Below are 25,518 nucleotides of genomic sequence, written 5' to 3'. Positions count from 1 at the left end.
CCTTTCTGGGGATGTGCCGAAAAGCACAGCGCCCCAATTCTCCCTTGACAAGTTAAGATGCTGAGCCGTCAGACAGCGGAGTCCTGAGGAGAAGCATCGGCAAGCAACATGTCCAAACGTGCAACAAAGTGCTAGACAGCCCGGCACCGTATTTCCTTTTGCCTGGAGGTCACCGCGCGCTGCAACTTTGGACCGGTTAGCCAGCGCGGTCGCTGGTTGGACTTCTAGGACGACCGTCGAGTGCTGGCTTTGTATTGGGCCGTTTGAGTGACAATCGTTTCTCAGGGCTTTATAAGCCCCGAAGCCGACGCCGGGAGAACCAGATCCACCGACCCACCGGGAGCTGAGTGCCGCTCTCGAGTGAAGTGAGATGTGTGACGCGTTGCAGTCTCGCCGGACGTCGCCGTGCAGGAACAGTCGCGTTTGCTGTTAGCTCTCGGCCCCAGTGCCGATCCGATCTCGTCCTGTATAATGACCTGTATATAGTGTATAAAGTCCCTTTCGTTATTCTCACCGACCCCTGGCTCGGAGTCTTTGCTACCAACGCTCTGTCACGAAACGGGTGACGAGCGCTACGGGACCACTTCAAAGTCATAACAGCATTCATTGCAGGCAGCGCCATGCTCCTCCATTGAAAATAGCTGGTGCACGGCACACTAGTCAGTATATTCTAGCCACTATACCCAAATGTGAATTTGCAATCCTATGTCAGGCAACAACATGATTTTGGCAGCTTGGTTATCTTGAAGGCATACTGAAGCAGCACGATGGTACGAGGACAAAAAAGTGCATACATAACAGGACTAGAGACCGCCAGTATTGTTGTGTATGTGCTTTTTTTCTCCTTGTTCCATCATGCTGCTTCAATATGCCTTCTGTGTCAGGCTGTCTTGAGCACACAGTAGCAAGTTTTAGCACCTGGTTGTACTTCAATGGACATCTATTTCTCAGCCAATTGTGTCACACAGTATGTAAAACAAAAACAATGGCTCGTATCTTGCAGAAAGCCTGTCAATGGCATCTACCTCTCGCAGTAAGGCAAGCCAACTTTTTTTGCAACCTTACAAAAGCAACTCTCATTCTCAGTATGCCACAAATTTGCACTGTTCCAACTCGCTGAAATCTTACCATAGTTCTTACTCATTCACTAGCCTACAATGCCACAATGTTGGTAGCATGCTTCAGTGATGCAACTTTTTTGTGCTGCTAGCAGCTTGTCAGACAAAAGCTGCAACACGAAGATTCAACGCTCTGCGATCAATGAATCAGCACAGGGAGAACTCACTCAAATGGTGGCTGGCCACAGATGTTTCCTTGGCTGTCAGTAGGGTAGATGAGGCGCTCAGGATTTCCACTGCGGTATGCTGAAACATATATAGACTCAGTCACGATTTCAACATTCGGTGAAAACAGCCTGCATATGCTTCTCGGTGAAACCAGTTTCACCAGCTGCACAATTGTTGCATGATATTCAGTCCACATGCCAAGCTCCATTTCTTGGACACAGGCACAAACAACCACGACAACTTTGGGAAAAGGCTTTGTAGTAGGCAAAAGAGAAGTTGATGTAAAAAGCTAAACTGTGTTCATCTCATCCACTTCCAGGAAGGCCAGCTGTTTCAAGGAAGAGCCAATTTTCTTGAATACGGGGCTGTGCCAATAGCAATGTTCTTATTTTAAGGCAATTAAATAGCAGTGGCAGACAAATTTGTGGCAATGACCCCCTAGCTACTAGGTACTTAATACACCAGGACCTTTCATTATGCTAGTAACTCCAGAGACAGTATATACCTCTTTCCAAGAACAACATAGTAATACACAAGTTCTTGCAATTTCTATGGTGCAAAAAGAAAGAAAATAAAAAATAATCAATATAGCAAACCACAATCCCAGTGAAATTTGGGCAGCCAAAATGTGATCACCATGCTAAGAGACTAGCTCTATTTGTAGCCTATTGATACACCAATAAGTTTGAAGCAAATTTCTGGTGAACTGTGTTACGACTGGCTGGTGTGTTGAATAATTTATGTTGTGCCATCAAAGCAACGGCAAAAGCCCGGACATTTTGAACACACTGAGCCGCCCACAACTGTTATAAAAATGCCTACGAGGCCGCAACGGCGAAAAGGCGTCAGCATCGTGCGTGCAAGCATGACGAGCGTTCACTCTCTCCTCCTCCTGAATGAGGGTGTTCCAGACTGGTCCATAAAAGAAGCCCCCGTGAATGAAGTTCAGTCTTTCGCTTTTGAGCAAGCTTTACTGTGTTTCGCTCTCTTTGAGGAAGCTTGTAGGGCTGACTGCTCCATAACGACGTAATAAAATGTCTTTGCGACTCGTTATATTGTTGCCTTGTCTTCTGCCTGGCCCCCTCAGGATTCGTAAGCCGCTGCAAAGTGTAGTCACTGGCACGTTCCTGAACACCTGGGCTCCTGTCGAAACAAACTGGTGGCAGCAGTGCGATCTGACATCCAGTGGTTCTCTGTGCGAGATACGACAGTGCGTAAGGATGGTCTGTGCAGATTCTTGGCTGCAAAGTTTGGTGAATGCAACGCTTTTCTCTACTGAGTTTTAGCAGGCTTTTGTTGACGTAGGTAACAAAGCGGGCGACATATGTCATTTATGCTTTTTGTGTGTGAGCAGAGAGAAAGACATTCAACAAAAGCGGACACTCTCATAGAGCTAGCGGCCGTATTGACTGTAGGGCACCAAGTGGAAGGGATTAACACCTGAACCGCACTTTCGTTTTCGGCTTTGGGCATGCACGTTTTGAATGCTAGCTGGCATGCGTTAAGCCCAGACCACAAGTATGCTTGCAGGCATGTGCAAGTTCGCGTCTACGTACCTTGCGCATGCTGCGCCTCGCAAGGAATGGTGGTTGGCATTGCACAAAGATGCACGACAGTGTGCGCTCACTGAGCTCGCTAATAGACTCCTTAAAAGACACCAGATTCCTTAGAAGACACCGGCGCAGGAGGAGGAGAGAGGAGATCACTCTACCTTTATTTTATTTAGGGGCATTAACCCTACTGCTAGTGCCAGAGAGTTAAGAAGCAGCTGGTTCCAGTCAGTAACCTTCATAAAACCTGCGTAGGTAATAATTAATAATATATGGGGTTTTACGTGCCAAAACCACTTTCCGATTATGAGGCACGCTGTAGTGAAGGACTGCGGAAATTTCGACCACCTGGGGTTCTTTAACGTGCACCTAAATCTAAGTACACGGGTGTTTTCGCATTTCGCCCCCATCGAAGTGCGGCCGCCGTGGCCGATTCGATCCCGCGACCTCGTGCTCAGCAGCCTAACACTATTGCGTAGGTACGTATGAATATGCACAGCGGCTTAAATGGCGAGATAATTGCATCTTTAAAAATCAATAGATACTTTAAGAAAGACACTAAATCCCTAAAACAGACCCGAAAATCCCTAGAGTTGGCATCATTGCTGGTGCACGACACATGTAACTGACACGTCTGGCATGCCATTAGCTTGTTGCTAGGTAACGTAAGAAAAATAAGTCAAAGTATAAGTTCCAGGGTGTCTACCAAGTTGACATTTCCAAATTCCCTGAGTTTTCCAGGTTTTCCCTGAGTGCCTTTGCAAAATTCCCCGAGTGATGCAGAACTACGTTTTATGTCAAGACGGGCTCAAACCATATCGCCCGCTGCTGTCACACTCCAGTAAGCATGTGAAAAAATGTTTTTTAAAAATGACTTAATCCAATTTGAATACTAAGGAGTAGTGTTTACGTTATTCAAGAAGAGAACAGAAGGGTTAGTAAAATACACAGCAAATAAAATGCCTTTGAAAAAAATTCGGGATTTCGAACTCCCTAGCGGCCGCGAAAACATCCTAAAAATCGGCCAGTTGGAAAAAATAAATACATGCCATTTACTGCCCTTATGGGCTCAAACCGCCGCAGGCACATTCAAAAACGCTCTGGAGGCCATTGTCGGTACACATATTAGGCCTATCGGTGCTAGTACTGCGACGGCAAATACCGGGTGCACACGTGTATAATTAAGGAATACATAAAAGTGTCCCGTGGCAATAGCCCCTTCCCACGCTTATTATGCTTCACTGCAATACTTTTGTGTATGCTTCACCAAGTGGCATTTCTGTGCAGAGGCGAAGCTGACTTTTGGGAACCGGCATTATGCAATGCACCATGCTTTCCAAGCTTCTAAGCCAATCGCGAGGACCACAAAGGCGGAGTCCATGCCATTGCTGACAGCAGCGAATTCTTTCAATAAAAGGTATGTCACCCAATGGCAAGAAGCTTCATAGCGAACGTCGAAGCGGCTAGGCCTAGCGTTGCCGCAGTGGTGGCTACGGCTGTCAGCAGATCTGCGTGCGAGAGCTCCGGTTCAAGGCGGCGAGGTAATCAAAATGGCAGCGGTGGTGGCTTTGATTAATGCTGTTTTGGATCTGCGGTCACGGCAAAACATCCGGAAAATCGGACGGCGAAAAGTTCTTGTGTCCGAAATGTCCGACGTTCTGATACATTGACTCTATGGGGTACATGGTCGTGCCACGAAGCCGGCCAAATTATCGGGAATCCGGAAAGTCGCTCGTTGACTGTGCACTGGCAACTCCTCCAGCCGACGACAGGGCGTCAAAGACGATTCATTACAATTTCTGTCTGTTACTCGAGCCAGCATTACCGCGACTTTCAACCCTTTCGATAAAATCACAGCTAATTTTTCCTGATAGAGGCACAAATTCCCCGAGTTTTCGCTGAGTTTTTCCACACTACTCAACATCCCTGAGAATTCCAGTGTTCCTGGTTTTCCCAGTTGGTAGACACCCCGAAGTTCATTATTATGCAAAACTTTTTAGCTTTAGAGGGAAAGAATAAAAAAATTATACATTGCAAGTTCCTTTCACATTTTTTTTTTCGATGCTCTGATCAGCTAACGGATGGTGCGAACACTAGGCGTGACGTGTTTACTGTTGCCAGTTTTCGCCGAGTGTCCCCTCTTGTTGAATTTCTTTCTCTATGGCGTCAGCATCAAGGCAGTACTGTGTGTAGTTTAACTCCAGTTTACACAATGCTTCAAATTCATGGTTGAGTTCAGTTCTGCTTTCTGAACTCAACCATGAATTTGAAGCATTGTGTAAACTGGAGTTTTTGGAGCTTGCGGAGGACTTCTGTCAGGATGTGTCCAAGACACTTAAAGAACCAGAGTTGATATAGGCTGTTCTTGCATTGGAGACTGATGGCATCGAGCTTTTGGAATGCCTCGAGAGAACTCGGGAGAAGGCAAAAAGACAGGCACATAAGTGCAAATGTGCATGTGAACACGAGCTCACCGCAGCAGCCGTAGTTCCAGAGCGGACAGCTTCAAGCGGCGAACACGAGTCAGTGGTGCAGCGCGCTGAGATCACAAGTGCGTCTTTGTTGGAGCTAAATCAGCATTCTTGAAAGGCAGTTGCAGTGGAAACTGCGGTTTCAAGTGGCGAGTGTGAGTCAGACGGGCAGCGCACGCAGATTGTGGCAGCCTCCGTGGCAGAACAAAGCAAGCTCGCTGCTGAAGCCGTAGTTCCAAAGCAGACAGTTTCAAGTGGTCAACACCAGTCAGTGGTGCAGCGCGCTGAGCTGGCAAGCGCACACCCGTTAGGGCTGAATCAATCTGCTGCAAAGGCAGTTGTAGCGGAAACTGCAGTTTCAGGCGGCGAGCGTGAGTCAGATGCGCAACACGTGGAGATTGCGACAGCCTCCATGGTAGAACCGAATGAGCTCGCTGTAGAAGCAGTAGTTCCAGAGCAGACAGTTTCAAGCGGCGAACATGAGTCAATGGCGCAGCGCGCCGAGATTGCAAACATGTCCTCGGTAGAGCTCAATTAGCATGCTGCAAAAGCAATTGTAGTGGAAACTGCAGTTTCAAGCAGCGAGCGTGAGTCGGACACGCAGGGCGCAGAGATTGTGGCAGCCTCCGTGGTATAACCGAACAAGCTCGCTGCAGAAGCTGTAGTTCCAGAGCGGACAGTTTCAAGACATGAACACGAGTGAGTGGCGCAGCATGCTGAGATCGCAAGTATGTCCTCGTTAGAACTCAATCAGCATGCTGCAAAGGCAGTTGTAGTGGAAACTTCAGTTTCAAGCAGCGAGCGTGTCAGACGCACAGCATGCAGGCACTGATGAGATCAAAAGCGCGTCCGTGTTGGAACGGAGTAACATCTGTGCGAATACAGTAATTCAAGTGTCTTCAATTTCAGGTGATGAATTATGGCAGAAGAGGGAATGCGTGGCTTAGTGGGACCATATGAAAGGCTCACCTGCCATTGTGCTACTGAGGCACAATTAACAGCAGTTTTAGATTTTATTTACAGGCAGTGGAGAAAATGATAAATAGTACTAAGTGGGCACTGACGTGACCATGATAAAACCACCGAACCGATATGGGTCGTTAATGATTCCAATAAGGGAACATTTTTAGCAAACCCTCACGGTCCTTTCTCGTGTTTCTTCATTTGTTCAAACACATTAAATTTAGGGTAGAAAAATATTCTTGCAGAATAATGGAAGAAATGCACTAGTAAATATATCACAGTGATGTGACATGACTCGGCAATAGACTGCGTGAAGAACTGAACAGCAGAATGCTATAGCAACTGTGGTGATTGTAGCCGAAGACAAGGTCTTCTTCCACAACTTTGTGGGCATAACTCAAAATGGGTGCACGGTTGGAATTGTTCTTTCTGCACGACAGGCTACATTAGAGAGTTTTAGCAGCGCCGTATTACGGTACAGTATTACCGTTCCGTACCAACCTACCGCGATGACCGAAAACGATTTAGCTGCATGTGCCGTTCAATGCGTACGGTAATGTGATAACGATGATAGTGGCTAACATTGGGGCTTTGCAGAATACAATAACTATGTGCTGAGAGCGAAATATTCATTTTGGCAAATACAAGAAAGGTTTAGCTTGTCTACACACACATTATTTTTTACGGACGTGCCGGGTTATGGCAAGCGTAGACGCCAGTCACAAGGCCGGTAGCGACATCTTGTGACACTTTGTCCTGCAACATGTGAAACATATTTTTGTTACATAGGTGTTTTTGCCAAAGCAACATATTAAAATTGGGGTGTTTTTTGTCAGTTGCACCGCTGCCGGCACTTTACACCAGTAGACAAGTAGAATATAGTTAGTTACTGCTATAAAAACTCGGCGTCCCCTCTAAGCAAACTCTGCGTCACTAGATGGTGCCACCAACCTGAAGTGCTTTTTTATGCCACTTTTTATTTTCAGTTTTTCTTTTAGATGATTTTCGGTTTTCTTACTATTGTTTTTCTTTTCATTCGGCCAGAGTACACTAAACACTTGTCAGAAGGGTACGGCCACAAGTTCAGTTCAGCCGAAGTTTCTTCCCGGTTAGAAGGGCTGCCTTGCTGCTACTTCGTCGTGTCGCAGCAGGTAAATTAATGTTAACTCGTGCCTTAGTCATATCATCGTGAAAAATGCACACGAGACATGAACATACATGGCGAACATGCATCAGCTTCTCACTATTTTGGCTTGGTGCAGCTCGGCTCGCTACACACGGTACCAGCCAAGCCTTAGCGACTCCTTACCGTCTAGTATGCCGTACGGAAAGTAATTCCATACGGTAAAGTTCACGCATGCGCAGTTCTCGACTGGTACAGTATTACGCACTTACCGTACCGTATACTGTACGTTCCGTAGCACCGCTAAAAGACCCTATTAACACGTCCCTGTGCCTTTTCACATAATATTGAATACTCCTTTAGTGCGTCATGGTAAAAAGTAATGAAGAACTTTAGTATTTCTGAAATTTCATGAAGCAATATGGGAATGCTTCAGATGGTCAGACATATGCTTCATATTGATTATAGAACTTGTTAGCTTTTGAGGTACCGACAATAATTCCGACAACCTTCATTGGCATCCAAGATTAGGTACGCAGAAATCCTGCTTTGATATAATGCAAACTAACTCCGTCACACAGCTTCATCTATATTCCTTTACAAGAACTGAAATTTGGGTGGCTTTGTAAAAATTCATATTTGACAGCGCACAAAAACAACACAAGAAAGGAAGCACAAACAGGACGAGCGCTCGTTCTGGTTGGTCTTCCTTTCTTGTCTCCTTAATCTTGTGTGCTTTGTCATACATATTCCTTTGTACGAATAGCATGTCTACGGCTGCTGGCGATTTTTCTACTTTTAAGTCTTAATTGCACACACTGGATGCAACTTTTCTTTTTTTCTGGTACGTTTCAAGCAGCAGAAGAGTCACAAAACCACACCTTTTCCATGACATAGCTGTGGAGGCAAAAATATTTCTTAGTAATATCTTCATAAATCTTCACTTTCAGAAAGAAATGACCTTTCAAAGCATGCTAGCTGGGTTTACTGGGTCTTCTATATACTGCTAACAACCATGTATCTTGAATGAACGATTAATTGAAACTGTATGAAATACATTCTAGAAAAAGTGCAAAAAAAAAAGACTGGAAGCACGTTCGCATGTTCACAAAACCAGCCCGCCATTTTTATTTTTATGCGAGAAAGTTGGTGCAGATAGAAAAAAACAAAACAAGAACCATAACTAAATGACCTGCATTTCGTAATACACCATCAGGTGGAAAGCTACCAGATTAAGCAGCAACAAAGCGATAAAAAGTAAGCAAAGCACAGCCAGCTTCAAACTTGCCATCTCGCGATCATGGTAACCGCAATTTTCATCTGTCATCCGTTAAATGTTTAAAGGGACACTAAAGGCAAATACTAAGTCAAGCTAAAGTGATAGATTAGTGCACGAGAATCTCTAAGGTGTCACTATTATCGCGAATAGAACCTTAATAATCGAGAAATCAAGGTAAATGCAGCACATGATTAGAAACTCCCCTGGGACATTCAAGCACTTGCCCGATGACAAAAGCCCTCCTCAGTCCAATTCTGTCACAAGTACTCAACTACTCTTTGCAAAAAACATCCTCGTATTGTATTATAAGATTAAATAAAATGCTACTTGTTCACTTCCGTTTTATGTTTAGAAAAAAGAAATTGAAATTATCATTGACAACGATGTGAGCGGTCAGAAGGTTTTGTTTTCGCTCGATTCTACGCTGCCCTTGATTTCGCGTTTCAGCACTTTCCTGATGGTGTAGTGCTGAGCTGGTATTGCTGGCTCGTGAAACTCGCACAAACTGCAAGTAGCAGAGAATTCAACTGATGTGATGTTGCGGGATGCCCGAACAGTCTACGCCACTTGACCAAAAAGCAGTTGCAGTGGCGAATCTGCCGCTCTGTCTTGGCTCGGCGCCGCCGTCTGTTGGGTGCCATTTTACTCCCCGACAGCAGCAAAGGGCGGTGATGGCGTATACTATGTCACCACTGCCCCGGTTTTGTGGCGGCAGATTTGAATTTCAAAAAAGGTATACGGACCCTTCAGATACAATTTTCTCGTAAACTAAGTCTTTTCTTGGCACAAAATAAGTGTCGCGAGGTTTCTGGAAAGGTACTTGAACAGTGCACATCAACGTAGTGTTTGCCTTTAGTGTCCCTTTAAAAGAATGCAAGAGTCACGGTCCTACTTGCGGTGAGCGTGTACGCACAAAATAATCGCCCAACCGTCTGAGCCTCCGAGGAAATCGAACAAGCCACACACGAAGCAGAGAGATTGGCGCCGGTTGTACCATTGCTCTCCGCAGTATAGGTGGCTGAAGCCAAAAAAATTTGAAAACAGTGAGAGTGTGTCTAAGAAGGCTGAGAGACCATTGAGAGTGCTGTGAGAGAGGGAAATTGTCTTGCATAGGTGAAGGATTGTGCTAGTTTTAGTTGCCAAGGAAGCGCCGAAGCAACGGAACTGCTCTCGCTCTCTTGTTAACGCTTTGGTAACATATGCTATGGAACAGGCAAAAGCTTCTGCGCTAGGCCTTGTGGTGGCACTGGTAATACCAGCGCACAAGGCAGATAAAACATGCTCCCGCCAACGAACTTCAGCCATGCCCCACACATTCTCTCAGGTTCAACCAATAGCCACAGAGGGCAAGAAATTTGACTGTGCGGCGCTGCTAATAAAACAAGCATAGTACATCAATTGAAAACATTCCCCCATTAGCGCAATATCTCCCACTAGAGGCACCATAGTAAGTGCAATTTTAACCTACAAACTTTCTCCCGCACTATAATAATCAAAGTGTTTTAATTACATGATAAATAGTACAAAATAATTATTTCTAATTATACATTGTACTCTTGAGTACTTACTCTGCTTTTTTTTGCCATTAATGGGAACCAGCGCTGGAGTTGGATGGATCGATGGATGCTATGAGCATCCCCTTTGGAACAAGGTGACAGGTTGCGCCACCAAGCTCTTATTATATTGCCTAATGTGCTACCTATGTTAAAAAAGAAAAAAGGGAAAAAAAAACATGAATTCCTATAAAAGAACTTTCTGAACCCCTATTGTGAACTTTGTTTTTGCACACCTCCGTTGTTTGTAATTTCCCTACTTTTCTTCCACGAATCCTCCAATCACTTTTTACTAATCCCTATTGCAGACATGTTTACTTTCCCCCCTGCTCTGGCTGAACCCAAGGGCTTCAAAGAGGCCAGATGGGTCCAAATCAATCGTTGGGCAGATATCTTCACATTAGAATAAAACATGCTCCACCGTTTCCCTAGCTTTACCGCAGGAAGCACATGCTTCTTATTCTTTCTTATATCTCGATTTATAAGTGCGTGTTCTAAGGCATCCTGATCTCACTTCGAAAAGTAATGAGCTTCCCTTTGAGTTAGCATAAATTGTTTCTTTCCTGATTTCATTTCTTAAGCCTGTTTCACGTGCAAGCGAAAATGCTCACGAATCCTGCCGCCGCGCCGCAGAAATGTGTTTCGAGCAGCGGCGGCGGCACTAGCGGCGGGAGCAGTGAGGTTCGGGCAAGTTGGGAATTTCGTCGCAGCGGCAGAGCAGCAGTACCGCTTCCGAACGGCCCATCTCGACACGTGACCAGTGGAGGACTAGTACGGGAAAGTCTGCGCATAGGAGGATGTTTATTTACTTGCTACACGTGGTACAAGCAACATGCCAAGAGCTTTTCAACGAATTGATAATTGCTAAGCGCAGGATACGTATTTATAAAATAAAGATTTGAGCGGCAGGGACAAAGCCATGCTTATATTGGTAGTCGCAAAGTACCGAAACTGGCTGAAAGTCCCGTCTTTTTTGCCAGCAACATTGATATTCGTATCGGCGGAAAACGTGCGGCGGCAATGCATGTGAAATGAAACCTCGCGAAAAGCTTCGCAGTGCTGCACCGCTGTTCGCTCCATACGCTCAATCGCTTGCATGTGAAACAGGCTTTACCCTTAAGTAGTTACTCACAGCAGGCTTCTTTTCCACTGATGCCACCCAACGATTATTCCAGCCTCTCCGACTTTCCGCTTGACATTCTTTGTTGCCATGTTGCTCACCGTACAGGTTGCATACTTGCTGGTAAGCTTCCCAATTCTTTTCCTCCACTGTGAATCAATCTTGTCCTGTACAAATACCTGAAAACTCTCCCAGCCCATTAACTTTCTTCCATATTCCTGTGGCTCGTTATAATCAATTTTACTGTGAGCTTCTCTCACTTCAAAGCTTGTCCTGCCCATATCACCCTGCACAGCTTCATTTGTACTCTTCCCGTTAACGCCCAATGTGAGGCGACCCACTGAACTTTGGTTGCCATCAAGTCCTGATTGTACCGCTGATTTCGAGCAAACCACAGTTCCAAAACTAAATCCTCGAACCATTATACTTTTCTACATACACTCTTAAACAAAATTACACCCTTTGGGTTGTATCTTGCCACACAACAATAATGGTCGTATGTCTTGTCCACATTTCCTTTCTTTATTGCTGAGAGCCCAGTACTTCCAAGTCACGAACAACATGCGCGTTATCAGCATGACAGAGCATTCTCGACAGGAAAGCAGCGAGCGCAGCAACTTCAAGAAAGGAAATGCAAGCAAGACGGATCATGATTATGGTTGTGTGGCAAGATACGACCCAAAGAGTGTACATCTGTTTAAGAGTGCACCCCGGAGGACCTCGTACCTATTGTATTTTTATAGCGCTCCGTGTTTCATTATGACCGCATTTCTCTTACTCTTTACTGTTACTGTTTTTTCCTGTGTTTCCATATATCTATTGCCTTCATTTATCCATATACCAAGGTATTTATATTCTTGTACGTGAGGTATTTCCTGGCCCTCTGTTGTCACTGTCTGTTCACTGTTTTCAGACCAAACTTATCGCCTTCCTGTCCACAGATATTAGCCAGAAATTTCATATCACTTTGCTTGTTAGTTAGCAACACAATATCCTCCGCATAAAACAGACCTGGAAGCTGCTGCTCTACTACTGTACACGCCTTTCTGTATGAGAGATTAAACCCGATATTACTTCCTTCTAACACCCTCTCCATCCTCACCATGTACATCGTAAACAGCAGTGGGGAAAAAGGGCACCCCTGCCTCAGTCCCTTCTTGATATCAACTTTCTCCTCACACCTCATCCCTTCCCATTCAACGCAAACAATATTTTCTAGGTAAAATCTCTCAAAAGCTGTATACAACTGTCGCCCAAGCTTTCCCCTTCCAGCATATCCTACAAAATGTTGAGGTCTATGTTGTCATGCGCTCCTGCAATATCTAAAAAGGCCACATATAAAGGTCTCCTTTCTACTCTGGATATTTCCATACACAAAGTAAGGACAAATAAGTTATCACCAACATGCCTACCTATTCTGAAGCGTTCACTTTCACCTTTTATCTTTATCATCTCATCATATCATCATCATCATCTTTATTTCATCTTTTCACCAACATTCACTTTCACCTTTTATCTTTGCTTGCACCTGTATTCGAACTATAGTTTTTTTTTTTTCTCCCGGTATATTTCCCATTTTCTGGCTACTTCATCCTGCGGCAACTGCACTTTTTTGCCTGCCTGTGCTCTTGGCATGCTTTCTGTCATTCAGCAATCACTTCTCATATCTCCCTGTTCCAACAGCTTTTCAGTTTCTCTTTTCTTTTGCAACGAACATGTTGCTTCTCTTTCCATATTGCTGTCATCACTACACTTAGAAGCTCACTATATTCCTGTTCTTTGCTTGGCCATTTGCCAAATTCTTCCTCGACTCTTCTGACTATATTTGTTATTTGTTCAGTCTTCAAATTTGGACTGGCCATTTTGCACTCTTTGCTCTCTTTCCCAACTGCATATCTCATATTCAAAATAATGCGTTAATGGTCACTCCCTATGCTGCTCTACCCATCCTCGTTAATGACCCATTTCCCTCAATTTATCTTTATCATGACTTCCTTCTGTGACACTTAGGCCCTGTGTTCACGATGACAAGGTTATGTTGCTCACAAAGATCTAGCATGGACTTCCCGTTGTTGTCGGTATAGCCATCCAGATTCTGTACGTGGGCATTCATATCACCTAATAAGATAATTTCAGCACCATTCCCAATACCTTTAACATAGGGACTTAGACGTTCCACTAACTCTTGATTCTTCTCTCTGCAATTATTTCCGATCCAAAAATACATTACACCCAGCCAAGTTTTCTTTCCACTCAATGTACCTGATAACCAAAGGTGCTCTTGACATTCCGAATTTCCTCTTTTCCGTTTGGCTCCCTGATGGATGAGCATTCCAACTCCTCCTCACTTTGTTTCGAATTTAGCTCTGTTGCACCCATCTCAAACATAATTCTCAATCACTGGCGGCTCTTCCGAGTCTCTCAGGTGGGTTTCTGTAACCGCAAACACACCTATATGTTTTCTATTTAACTGCTCCTAAATCTCTGCCCACTTTTCCTTTCTTCTGCTGCCCTGCATGTTTATGTAGCCTATTGCATGGTGAGCTCTCTTTCTTATTTTCCTCCTTTTTCTGTTATTGATGGCGATGCTATTCTCAGGTTTCCGTAGGGAACCTTCTTCGTTACTACATACTCTGGCCTCTTGAGCGCCCGTGGGTCCCCTAAAAAAAGCAACAACCTGATGAGCAAGTAGCCGGCCCACTTCTCATCCAAGCCTGTAACTGAACAGGATCTCGTCTCGTTCAAAACCACCACACCGTCTCACTTCCCTGTTTACTTCTACAACCTTGAAACCTTTCGCTAGGCTCATTGTCTATATAGCCTCATTAACAGCCACTACAGCTCTTTGTACGTTACTGTCACATGCAGGCACCTCCAGCACCGTACACACCACAATCTGCACCCGAGGGGACAGCTCGTGCAAGTCGTCTACGGCCTTTGCCAAGTGCTCGGCTAGTTCTGCCCCTTTTCTGATTTAGGATGTCATTTAGCCCACTTGCTAGTATGACAAAGTTGCGCACGTGGGCATTTTCCACGAGCTTTGCTTTTGCTCGCTTCAGGACAGCACCCAATGTCTGTCCTGGAAATAGCCCTACCACCACCCTTTTGTCATCTTTCACCCTTTCCACAATTGCCTCCAAACACATAACCAGGTTTGAGTTGCCGGCAATTATCACCCTTTCACTCTCTCCTACTCCCGAAGCCTCTCCCTGCTTCCCTTTCCTTTTCTGTGCCATTTGGACTTGACAAGGGGCTTTGTTCCTGCTTTCCCTCTGTGGCCGTTTCAAGGTAGGTGCAGCTCTCTCCCGTTACCGGCTCCCCACATTGCGTGCATTCCACATGCTTTGTTGACATGCTCTCCCCTGTCACGTCAGATCATTGTCATGGATCATTGTCACGATCATTCTTGTTCACGATGGCGGCCCTATTAAGCTTTTCCTCGGCTGTGTGGTCTTTTTTCCACTGCCTTCCGTGAATCACGCTCCATATTTAGCTCATTTTTGAGCTCTTCGACCTGTTCGACAAACTCATACTCGAAAGCCTCCATTTTCTTCAGCCTAGCATCGACATCACAGTGTCTGCCGATTGACATAACTCTCCATTCTCATCCGTCCCCTAGTCTACCTTGAGGAACCCCCCCCCCCCCCCCGCACACTGCACACTTTGTATTTCTTGCCATGTCTTGCACTTGGCTTTTTCTAATACAAACACCAAAGCTTTCAAAGCATGTGCCTTCTATCAAAGGCCGATATGCACAGAATCTAAATGCTTAAAGTGCTGCAAAGTAATTATCACCAATGTTTTAGAAGAATATATGCTGCACAGAGTTAAGTTATGACATGTGTTCACACTTGTTCAAACTCACAGCCTCGCTCTCACTGCCCTACCAAAGCAATATTCCCCATCCCAATGCACACACACTACAACTAATAGCTGATAGTCTTGCGACTTCCAAACTACTATTTAAAGGCTATAAAGAGTTAACGTCCCACATGGCTTCACATGCTAAAACACGTGGCGCGAAAGAACACTCTATCCTGCAAAACCCAGTACATATACAGAATACACACCCGCGCATACGAAAAAAGAAAAAAAGAAAAACTAGTGAATTACTATTTAAAGGCTCAAAAATCCGCAAGTCAAAGACAGAAGCAAGCTGAAAGCATGCACAAAATCGTCGCCGCCACGGAACCTTGGAAAAATACGACTGTCCGCCACAAACATCACAGCAAGACAGGGGCAACAGTTTGAGCCAATAAACAACACCTCCTTGCGGACATCACACACATTGTTCAGTCATACAAACAGAAGAAAATGGCCAGCGAAAGTACGGTGGGGCACATGAAAAAGAAAGCTTGGAGGCCATCATTATTCCTGCATGGTTAACTGTCACCAGAAAAACGGTAATATAGCCCTATTAAGTTATTTTTCGTGAAAACTACGACAACGATCAACAGCGATGTTGGAACTATTTCTACAGCTTTTCTGGCAAAATATCCGTGTGAAATTTATTTTATTGAAAGCGAAAATGACAATGCTTCTATGGTAGAAAAATATATACGTTTTAGTCCAAGAATATATACAGCCAACCTTTTTTGGGGAGGGGCGTTAAGAATAATATTAGTGCCAGGTGGCGTAAAATGCCCACTGGGTTCCAGCGGTGCATGCTGCCTTTGACAGTGCCTAGGAACGAAATTAAAAGGAAGAAAATGACAATGCTAGTCGTTAAATCTTACAGCGAACATAAATGGTGAACACCATTTATGCTCATGCTAATGCATCATGCATCATGCTCGCAAGATTTCGCTCCTATCTACCTGTATCGATTAAATTAATAATATACAACACATTACTCATGTCATATGTTAACTACTGTTTCCTTGTTTGGGGCACTACTACTCAAACTAACCTGCACAAAATACACATGCTGCAAAAGAAAGCAGTACGTTACATAGCAAATGTTGACTACCTCGCACACACCGAAGAATTGTTTAAGCAATTCAAAATCATACCCGTTCATAAGCTATACGAATTTTTCTTAGCCGTAAGATTTAAAAAATCAATTCTTCACAATGACAACTTCTTGACAGCATTGTCATCCCTCAAAGCAAGCTCAACGCCATACTCGTTTCGAAAACACGAACGTTGGACCATTCCCTTTTGCCGTACAGAACATGGTCGACAGATGATGCGTCATGCAGTTCCAAGGTTACTAAATAAATTCATATTTGAACGTTTTTCTCTTGAAACATCTAGTACACAAACACTAAGAAATCATTTTTTGTAAGCCGCTGTATTCCCTTTGCATTAAAGTCTGACACGAATGACATTTGCATCTCTGTTAACACCTATGCATTGTGTATTAATGAGCATGTACGACGAGTTTACATCGATTGTTCTGAATTTCACTAATAACGATTTTTCTGAATTGCTCCGCTGTATTCCCTTTGCGTTAAAGTGTGATAGGAAGGACATTTTCATCTCTGTGAACACCTATGCATTGTGTATTAGTGAGCACGTACCAAGAGTTTATATCAACTGTTCTGAATTTCTTGTATTATATTCTGTAATGTAGTGTATTTCGTACTTTTTTTTTAAACTTTTGACCTTGCTGTACGCCATGTAGGGGGGCTCGGGCTTCTTCAAGCGAAAACCGTTCGCTTTTTGCCTGAGCCTACCCACATCATAATGATGTAAATAAAACTGACTTGACTTTACCCTGTTTCTGCATTGACACTGTACCAGCGCGTCGCCATGACCGGCGACACGAATATTGTTTATGCAGCTATTCCAGGCAAAATGATTTATGCTAAAGTAATGCCTAATGTTCACTTTATTAAGCACCATGTCCACGGTCAAACATTTAGCCCCAACTAGAGTCCCAATACAAGTCAAGTTCAGCTGCAGTGCAAGGCTACCAAAGACGCATAGCAAATCAGCTAGGTCGTGCTCGCATCGCATCTGGTGGTACCACAAATATTATCACGTTTTCTTCTTCGTGTGAAATTATTGTGAGGAGCGGATAAAGTGGCAACAATGGTAACAAAGCACTGCTGCTTGGTAGCGTTGGCGTTTCATTCTGAAGCGTCACCTGTTACAGATTCAAAGTGAACCAGAAAAGGCCTTGCAGCGGTGAGGCTGCTGGCAACACCAAAGCATAGCCACAACCTCTAGTCTGTCGCTGAATGGCCACATTGCTGTGGCGCAGGGAGATCCTCTGTGCGTGCGATAAGCAGATCTCGCCATTTGCAAGCAAGATTGCCAGCGGGCGGCGGTCTGCGATCTGCAAACAGTGTGCGACAAGTTGCCGTGTTGCAAAAGGACTTGCCTTCAATTCTGGTGCCGTGGACACCATAAACAGCTCCAACGAAATCAATGTCACTCTGCTTATGAAGGCACTGTCTTTATTTGTCTCTGGAATATGCAGCAATGGAACAAGTTATCGCCTACTTGAATTCGGACGGCACTTATAGATTCTTCACTCGTAAACTGTATTTCACTGAAACCCCGAACCGCTGCTGTCAGGTGTCATTTTTTCAATTTAGAAAACAATTCACTGCATGCAATCCTCGTCCTTCTCGAGTTATCCTGCATCAAAGAGCTCTTACAGTGAGTCGATCCTTTTGAAACCATACTGCAACATTATCAGGGGTATATTTATGCTTGCTGCTGCTGGTCCACGGCTCTCATGCAGTTTTCTGCGCAAGACACTTTCAGGGCGTTTTTTTAAGAGAAAATTCGTCCTCGATGATCATAGCCTCTTCACTGTTGTCAATATTCACATTGAGAGAAACGAAGAAGAACCACAGGCCAACCTGTGGTTCTTTTCCACAGGTTCAACCTGAGGTTACATTTTCGTAAAGCGTAAAAACAACGCGCTCTCGCCGGCAACTTTTTTCGTCCACAAAACCGAATAACCTTTTGGTAAATTGAAAGTGAAATTGTTGAATTTATAGTGTTAAAACAGTTGCATGCATGATAATTCACCCCTATTTCCTACTTGTTCGTTGCAAATGTTCTTGCAGTCCAGTCTGGTTTACCTTAGGGCATTTATTTTTGCAGTAGTAAAGCGGTGCATCACGTTCATACAGAAGCATGCATCAGTTCTAATAGCTTCTATGTCTTTCACACATTTGCTTGTGGAACCAGCAGTGTGGTCTCTCCTAGTGTAAAAATTAACATAAAAATCTTCTCTTTTGTGATACAAATAATACTTAAAGGGACACTAAAGGTAAATATTAAGTTGAGCTAGATTGAAAGATTGGGCTTTTGTGATAACAAGTTCACCACTCTAAGTGACACAGATTATTTCCAAGCAAGAAAACTAAGAAATTGAGAAATTGGAGGGACGCCACCTGTCGTGAGTTGTGGTACCTCTCATAAAGTGATGTCAGAGCCTCTATTTTAATTATTCAACTACTGCTACATGTTACCGGTGAAAAGTAAATTAGATAAATTTCTGCAAGAAGTAAAACATGCGGTAGGCTATTGTTATTGTATTGTTGCATATTACAGCCATCGCACTCACTCCACAGTAGTGCCGACAAGTTGTGGTTTCGCTCAGCCGCGCTGACCGCGCTGGCACTTTCACTTGGTGAATGGCAAAGTTTTCAATTCGTGGCGTACTGTGCTGTCGGTGCTGTGTCAAAAAAGCTCTTGTCAGCTTCAGTTCCGAGCAGCAAAATGCCAGGTCGATGTGATGTCGCGGGGTGCCCAAATGGTCCACATCGTCTGAACAAGGATACTGAAAGCTCCGACACCAACGTGCACTACCATGCGATCCCGCGGGGCGAACCTCCACGTTCTCGCTGGCTCAGTGCATTTCCCATGCTACAGCGGGTAGGAAAGGTGCTGATCAGACTGCATGTGTGCTCAATGCATTTCCGCCCCGAGGATTACGAGCACAATTCTCTTCCAAGGCAGTCAATGGACGTTCCTTTTCAGATGCGATTTTGTTCAAATACAACACTGTTCCGCTGGTATTACCTTCATCACATGAAGAACAAACACCGTTGCTGCAGGACGAAAATTTCATGGTCAGTAGAGCATCTTTTTGACGCGCATGTTATTTTCCTTTAAATACTAAAACTTGGCAAGTGTGCGCAGCCCTATACGGTACCGATAGCCAGCTGCCTTTATTTACAGGCTAACGTTGGTGACCTGATCACCGAAAATAATACTGCTGGCACCTTTACCGAAAGCAAGGCGGGGGTATCTGTGTGGGGTTTATCGCAGTGATTGCAGTTGTACGCAGATCAGGCGCAACATGCAGCTTCACAAACTTTCGACACATTTCAGATGCTTCCCTCTGTAGCGAAAGATGTGGAGACGCAGACAGATTTCCTGCAGATCCCCACGAAAACAAGCCGTTTCCGCAGCGTCGGGAATGCGAAAAAGAGTGCAGGCTAAACCACTGGGCACGAGCATTGGTAAGTACACCTGAGCTGTTACCTAGCTTTTAGCGAAAATTACTAAATTTATATGTGGCGGAGTCTGAACAAGCAGCACCACCAAAAATTGTAGGACAGGCTAGTAGAACCTTGTCTACTTTACCATGTTTGCTGGTGCTTTGTGCTATTCAAATTTAGTCAGAATTTCTGTCGTTTTCCTAACTTTTCAGGAACTACACAACACAGCGTCATTTTCTCTAAAGCTAATGTCCTGGTTCTCTTTTATTCAGACCTTCGCATGGCGTTTCTTTGCTCTCCAGCTGTTCAGGTGAACGCAACTCTGAAGGAAATTAAGCGCAAGGCACTTCAGGTGAATGTTCGGAACTTACCTACGCCAAAGACATCAACTCCAATCAAGAGACGGCGTACCACTTGTGTCAGAAAACTAGTCAAGCACCGGAGACGTACGCCAGCAAAGGACATCAGCTACATTCCCTTGCCTAACATGTCCCCAGTACTGCAATGCCCTTACACGCATGACATAATGTACGAGCCAGAAGAATTGACTCGCACCCCAGAGGTGACATTTGACAAGTAAGTAAACATTGCATACTACTCTCCATGTTAGTGTATAAAAGTTCAGATATGAAGGTGCAAAATGTACTAGTGCTCTTCATGTGTTTATAGTAAAGCGATGTTTACTTGTTTATTGAAAAACAGTGTGACAGATTATAAATGATGCAAGGATGCATGTGATGGACGGTAACAAAAGCGAGACCCACAGCTGTTCACATCAGTCCCTGGCCTGCAGTAAATAATTGTAGCGACAGATGTGAAAAAAGCTTCCGTGATTTCAGTGAAACAGTAACAAAGTGACTATTACAGAGAAGGCGTAGCAGATTGGGGGAGCTGTCCTGCATTTGTACAACCAGATTGCAGGTAATTTCAATCCTGTGTTAGCAATTATTTGATGCACAGGTGCAGCACTTAATGCACTTCAATATAATGAAGGCAATAAAAGGTAATTATTGCTGCTAAAGAGAAAAGTGCATTAACTTTCAGCGCAAACTTTTGACTGAGTGAGGGAGTGAATTTGTACGAGAGTGCCTGTATAAAAGCTTACAGTGAGGGGCATATCTTCTTTTTCAGGTGCAATATGGATGAGACGTGTACGCAACACAAAGACTACTTCCTTCTTTCCCGTAACAACCTGCTGACACTTCTGAACACGTGCCGCACTTGCTTCTCTACGTCCTGCACAGTGAGCCTCTCCTGTTCTGGGACACGCATCACAGCTAAGACTGAATGCCCAAGTGGACATGAGCACATGTGGGCGAGCCAGCCACTAGTAGGAATGAAACCAAAAGGCAACGTCGACTTGTCGGCTGTAATACTCTTCTCCGGTTCAAGTGGAACACTCAGAATGAAGTTGATGGGTGTTTAAGTCATCAGTGATTAAAACTTTTTCAGTTACCAGAAGGCATATCTTTTTCCAGCTGTCACTGCAATAAGCACTTTATTTCATCTTTCCTAAATATCTAGACAGCCACATATTGAACAACGGCCCAATATCTTGGGAGCAGCTAGAAGTAGTGCCAATATATGGTCCTTTGTGCAACTATTCACTCTGTAGTATAGTGTCGCCCCCTGTCAGATCTATGTGTCATCGCACATGTATGTTTTGTAGTTGTTTAGCTAGATGGCGCACCCCCCTTCTGTCATGTGACGAACATTGGACCAATCGGGAGGTGTCATCTGGCGTGTGAAGCCTTTTTAAGAATAAACGGCCGAGGATCGGTCGAGTCTTCGTTCCGGTTTTCATCGGGAGCAGTTCGCTCCGAGTCTCCTTCACTGCGCCGGCGCTAGCCGCGCGTTCGCTAGTCGGGGCCCCCCGCTTGCCTGCCGCTGCCGACACAACAACTTTTGGCGACGAGGATGGGATTCCCGCAGCGGTTCCGACCGAAGCCCCGGGAAACCAACGAGCTTCGTAAGTGAAGCGTCCTTTACGTGTCGGCACGGCCTGCAAACGCCGCCGACGCACTTGGCGTCGCGAGGCTTCCGAGCCTAGGCCTTCTCGCCCCCTTTGTTATTCCTTGCCTATTCCTGCAGCGAGCTCCGGCTTGCCTCCTGCACTGTCTCCTGTACGGTACCCGGCATGGCTTTTACGGCGAACCTTCCCGTTTTTCTTGAAGTGCCCGGCCCACCGTTAATTCCCTGGTATCGCTGGAAAAACATTTTTCAGGCCCACCTCGAAGCGGCCGGCGGTGGCGACTGGACGGACGCGCGACGAGCGTCCGCGCTCGTCAGCGCTCTCGGGCGTGAGGGACAACGGAAGTACTTTGCAGAAGAGGAGCAGGAAGCAGCAAGGCAGTTAACCAGCGCAGCGTCAGCTTCAAGCGAAGCAGCAAGGCAGTCGACCGGCGCAGCGTCAACGTCAAGTGATGCGGTCTCGCCAGCGTCAGAGTTTCCGAGACTCTTGCAGTGGCTTGACCGGCTGTTCGCCGCATCAACAAATGTCCTGGCAGAACGGCACGAATTCACCAGTCGAAAGCAGTTCGAGGGAGAAGGATTCCTGGAATTCGTGACCGCATTGAAGGAGAAGGCGGTACAGTGCAACTTCGGCACAAGCTATGACGAGCGCGTCCGAGACCAAATCATACATGGGGTAGCGAACGTCAGCGTTCGCGAAAAGTTGCTGGCTCATGGCGAAACCCTGTCCCTGGACAAGGCAGAAGAAATTGGACGCTCGTTAGAAGCCTTGCATCGAGTGAACCGCGCATTCGGCTCCGAAAATGTACAAAGAATCGAGGCATCGCAACTTGGCGTTCCGTCGACGAGTCAAGATGGCCGACTTCTTCCGGGGAGCTGCCAAGATGGCCGACGTAGTCCGGGAGGCCATGAAGATGACCGACTTCTTCCGAGAAGCCGCCAAGATGACGGACTTCTTCCGAGAGGCCGCCAAGATGACAGACTTCTTCCGAGAGGCCGCCAAGATGACGGACTTCTTCCGAGAGGCCGCCAAGAGGGCCGACATTTCGCACATGGCTCCTCCGGGAACCGTGGTGCATGCGATCGGCGTGGCAGCACGAAACATATTGCAACGGACAGGAATTGTCCAGCAAAAAACCGGCGGTGCAAAGCCTGCCACACATTGGGCCATTTTGCATCCGTATGCCAAAAAACCCGTATTGTTCAACACGTCTATTCCGCAGAGACGCTGTCTTCAACTTCCGCAGGGCAGCCGTCTGCGTCTGTCTTGACGGTAAGCGCTTTTGAAACTAAAGATTTGGAAGTTCCGGTCGTAGTTAACAACGTCTCCATGCGACTGCCGGTGGATACGGGAGCGTCTGTCTCATTGATGACGGCTGAGGATTTTGGAAAGCACTTTGGTTGACAGCACAGACTGTCGCAAACAACAGTGGACTTGAAAAATTTCTCCAAGCAACGCATCGACATTCAAGGCCTGTTTCAAGCCACTGTCCAGTTTTTTCAAAGGTCATGCTCCGTCACGTTCCACGTAACGACTACAGGAACATCACTGCTGGGTTTAGACGCCATCCAACGTTTGGGCATACAGATCGACGGTACGTCGCTGACATGTCGTCTACCATCGCTTCCTTCAGTACAGAGCCCCACAGGTGTGCCTCCGGGTTATGATCACCTCTCCAGTGACGAGTTCGGTCTCGTCAACAACTTTGTGCACCGAATTCATCGGCAGCAAGATGCGAAACCAGTATCTTCAAAGTTGCGCCGACTACCCCTGGCTCTCCGTGACCAGGTCACAAATGAATTGCGACGTCTCGAGGACTGCGACGTCATCGTGCGCGTCGACGCTTCTGAGTGGGTGTCTCCACTCGTGGTGGTGCACAAGAAGGATGGAACCATGCGGCTCTGTGTAGATTCACGGAAACAGGACAGTCTTGTGTCTCAAGTTCAAGAAAGGGTCTTGCAGAAACAGTGGCAGACTAAACAGTACGTAGACAAACGTAGAGGTGCTCAGGCAACTCGTGTCAAGGTGGGAGACACCGTCAGAATTAGATTTAACAGGAAAGGAATTTTTAAGTACAGTAAACCTCGTAAAGTCAAGGCCCAGATAGGACCATCTACTTTTCTACTCAGTGACGCGAAGACGTGGCATGTGTCTAAGTTAACCCCAGTGATGAAGGATCCAACAGGTAGTACATTGTGTACAAGTGACAAAGATTTTTTGTACTCGTATTCAAACCTCGATAGTCATTCCGATGACTCGTCTGTAGTGACATCGTCTTCTCATAAGCATCAGTTAAGTAGCTTGTCTGACTGTATCACTTCCGAGTCTACGCAGTCAGCAGTCGTCTCTGATTCCGTGGGGGAATCGGTAGCATCCCAGGACTTGTTGGGACTTCGAGAGGAGCTTCCTGGGCAACCCTCTCCAGCTTTGAGCGACAACCACATTCAACTTTCCAACCAGGGGGAGGGAAATAGTAGTGGGACGACTGGGTCTTTAAAGTCGACCGAAACGCATCGCAACCCCCAAAGTTCTTCTGAGGTACGCACGCGTCCTCATCGTGTCAAAAAACTGCCTCCGTGGCTTGACGATTATGTTTCTTGAATGTAGAGCGTTTTGCCGTCTTCGAAATGCCACAGCTAGGGGCCTCGTTGTGACATTTAGGAGGCAGTTCACATTTTTCGTTCACACAGGTAAAATGTGTTCCTTGTTGCGGTGCAGTGAGTTTTGTGCCGTGTTCCTTGTTGGAGTTTTGTTTGAGTGACTGCCTGTGTTTTGGTGCCCAAGACTGGTGCGCGTGTATGTGAACTTGGGTGGGGACGGATTGAATTTGTTGTGGACTTAAGTGCGTGCTTTGTGTGCAACTGGTGCGCGTGTGTGAACGTGGGGGGGAATGAACTGAAATCGCCTTTGGACTTAAGTGCGCATCTTATGTGCGCGTTTCACTGTATGTTTACTTTGTTTCCAGGGGGGGGGATGATGTAGTATAGTGTCGCCCCCTGTCAGATCTATGTGTCATCGCACATGTATGTTTTGTAGTTTAGCTAGATGGCGCACCCCCCTTCTGTCATGTGACGAACATTGGACCAATCGGGAGGTGTCATCTGGCGTGTGAAGCCTTTTTAAGAATAAACGGCCGAGGGTCGGTCGAGTCTTCGTTCCGGTTTTCATCGGGAGCAGTTCGCTCCGAGTCTCCTTCACTGCGCCGGCGCTAGCTGCGTGTTCGCTGTTCGGGGCACCCCGCTTGCCTGCCGCTGCCGACACAACACACTCCAATGGCAGAATGTTAGGCTGCAAAATATTTGTAAACCGCTATGGCTCATCATTAGCATACAAAACTGCTAATCTGCTTTTTTTTTCATGCAAGAAATCTATATACTAACAATTTTCAAAATTTGGCGTAGCTAATTTGAGGTATGCTTAGTGCACAAGCCCTCAGCATAAAACTTGCATTCCGAAAGTAGTTTCTAAAGCTTTATCATTACTAAAACCAAATAACAGAATGAAGCAGGCATTTCGAAATTTTCAGTCATTTTTATTGTGCATAAGAAAGTGAACAAAGCACATAAATACACAAAATATGCCCGGTATAAGAAGAAACTGTTTCCGAAGAACAAACAATGGCATTATTCTAAGCAGCGTGGAAGTTCATCTTACACCTTTGCTAGCACACAATGCATGCAGCTACAGAAATTGTAGCATCTAATTTCAGAAAACCCATAATAGAACAATAAGGAAAAGCACTGCATTGTGCTGTATTTTTAGATGGCATTTTTGTAAAATTCTCGGCTTATGC

At 45.5% G+C, this 25,518-nt stretch overlaps 1 protein-coding gene across 9 annotated transcripts in view; it reads right to left on the bottom strand.

Annotated features, from left to right (window-relative positions):
• Ctl2 (Choline transporter-like 2) overlaps positions 1-25,518 on the bottom strand; it is a 608,937-nt gene that overhangs the window by 380,611 nt on the left and 202,808 nt on the right. For all 9 annotated transcript variants that reach the window (XM_065452835.2, XM_065452836.2, XM_065452840.2 and 6 more), the window contains one exon: positions 1,286-1,364. In XM_065452835.2, coding sequence (XP_065308907.1) covers positions 1,286-1,364 — 79 coding nt within the window. The remainder of the gene's footprint in view (positions 1-1,285; positions 1,365-25,518) is intronic.

This window comes from Dermacentor albipictus, chromosome 1 (assembly GCF_038994185.2).
Source record: "Dermacentor albipictus isolate Rhodes 1998 colony chromosome 1, USDA_Dalb.pri_finalv2, whole genome shotgun sequence".
Lineage (NCBI taxonomy): Eukaryota > Metazoa > Arthropoda > Arachnida > Ixodida > Ixodidae > Dermacentor > Dermacentor albipictus.
The sequence above is the reverse complement of the archived record's forward strand: the minus strand, read 5'-3'. Positions and strand labels throughout refer to the sequence as shown.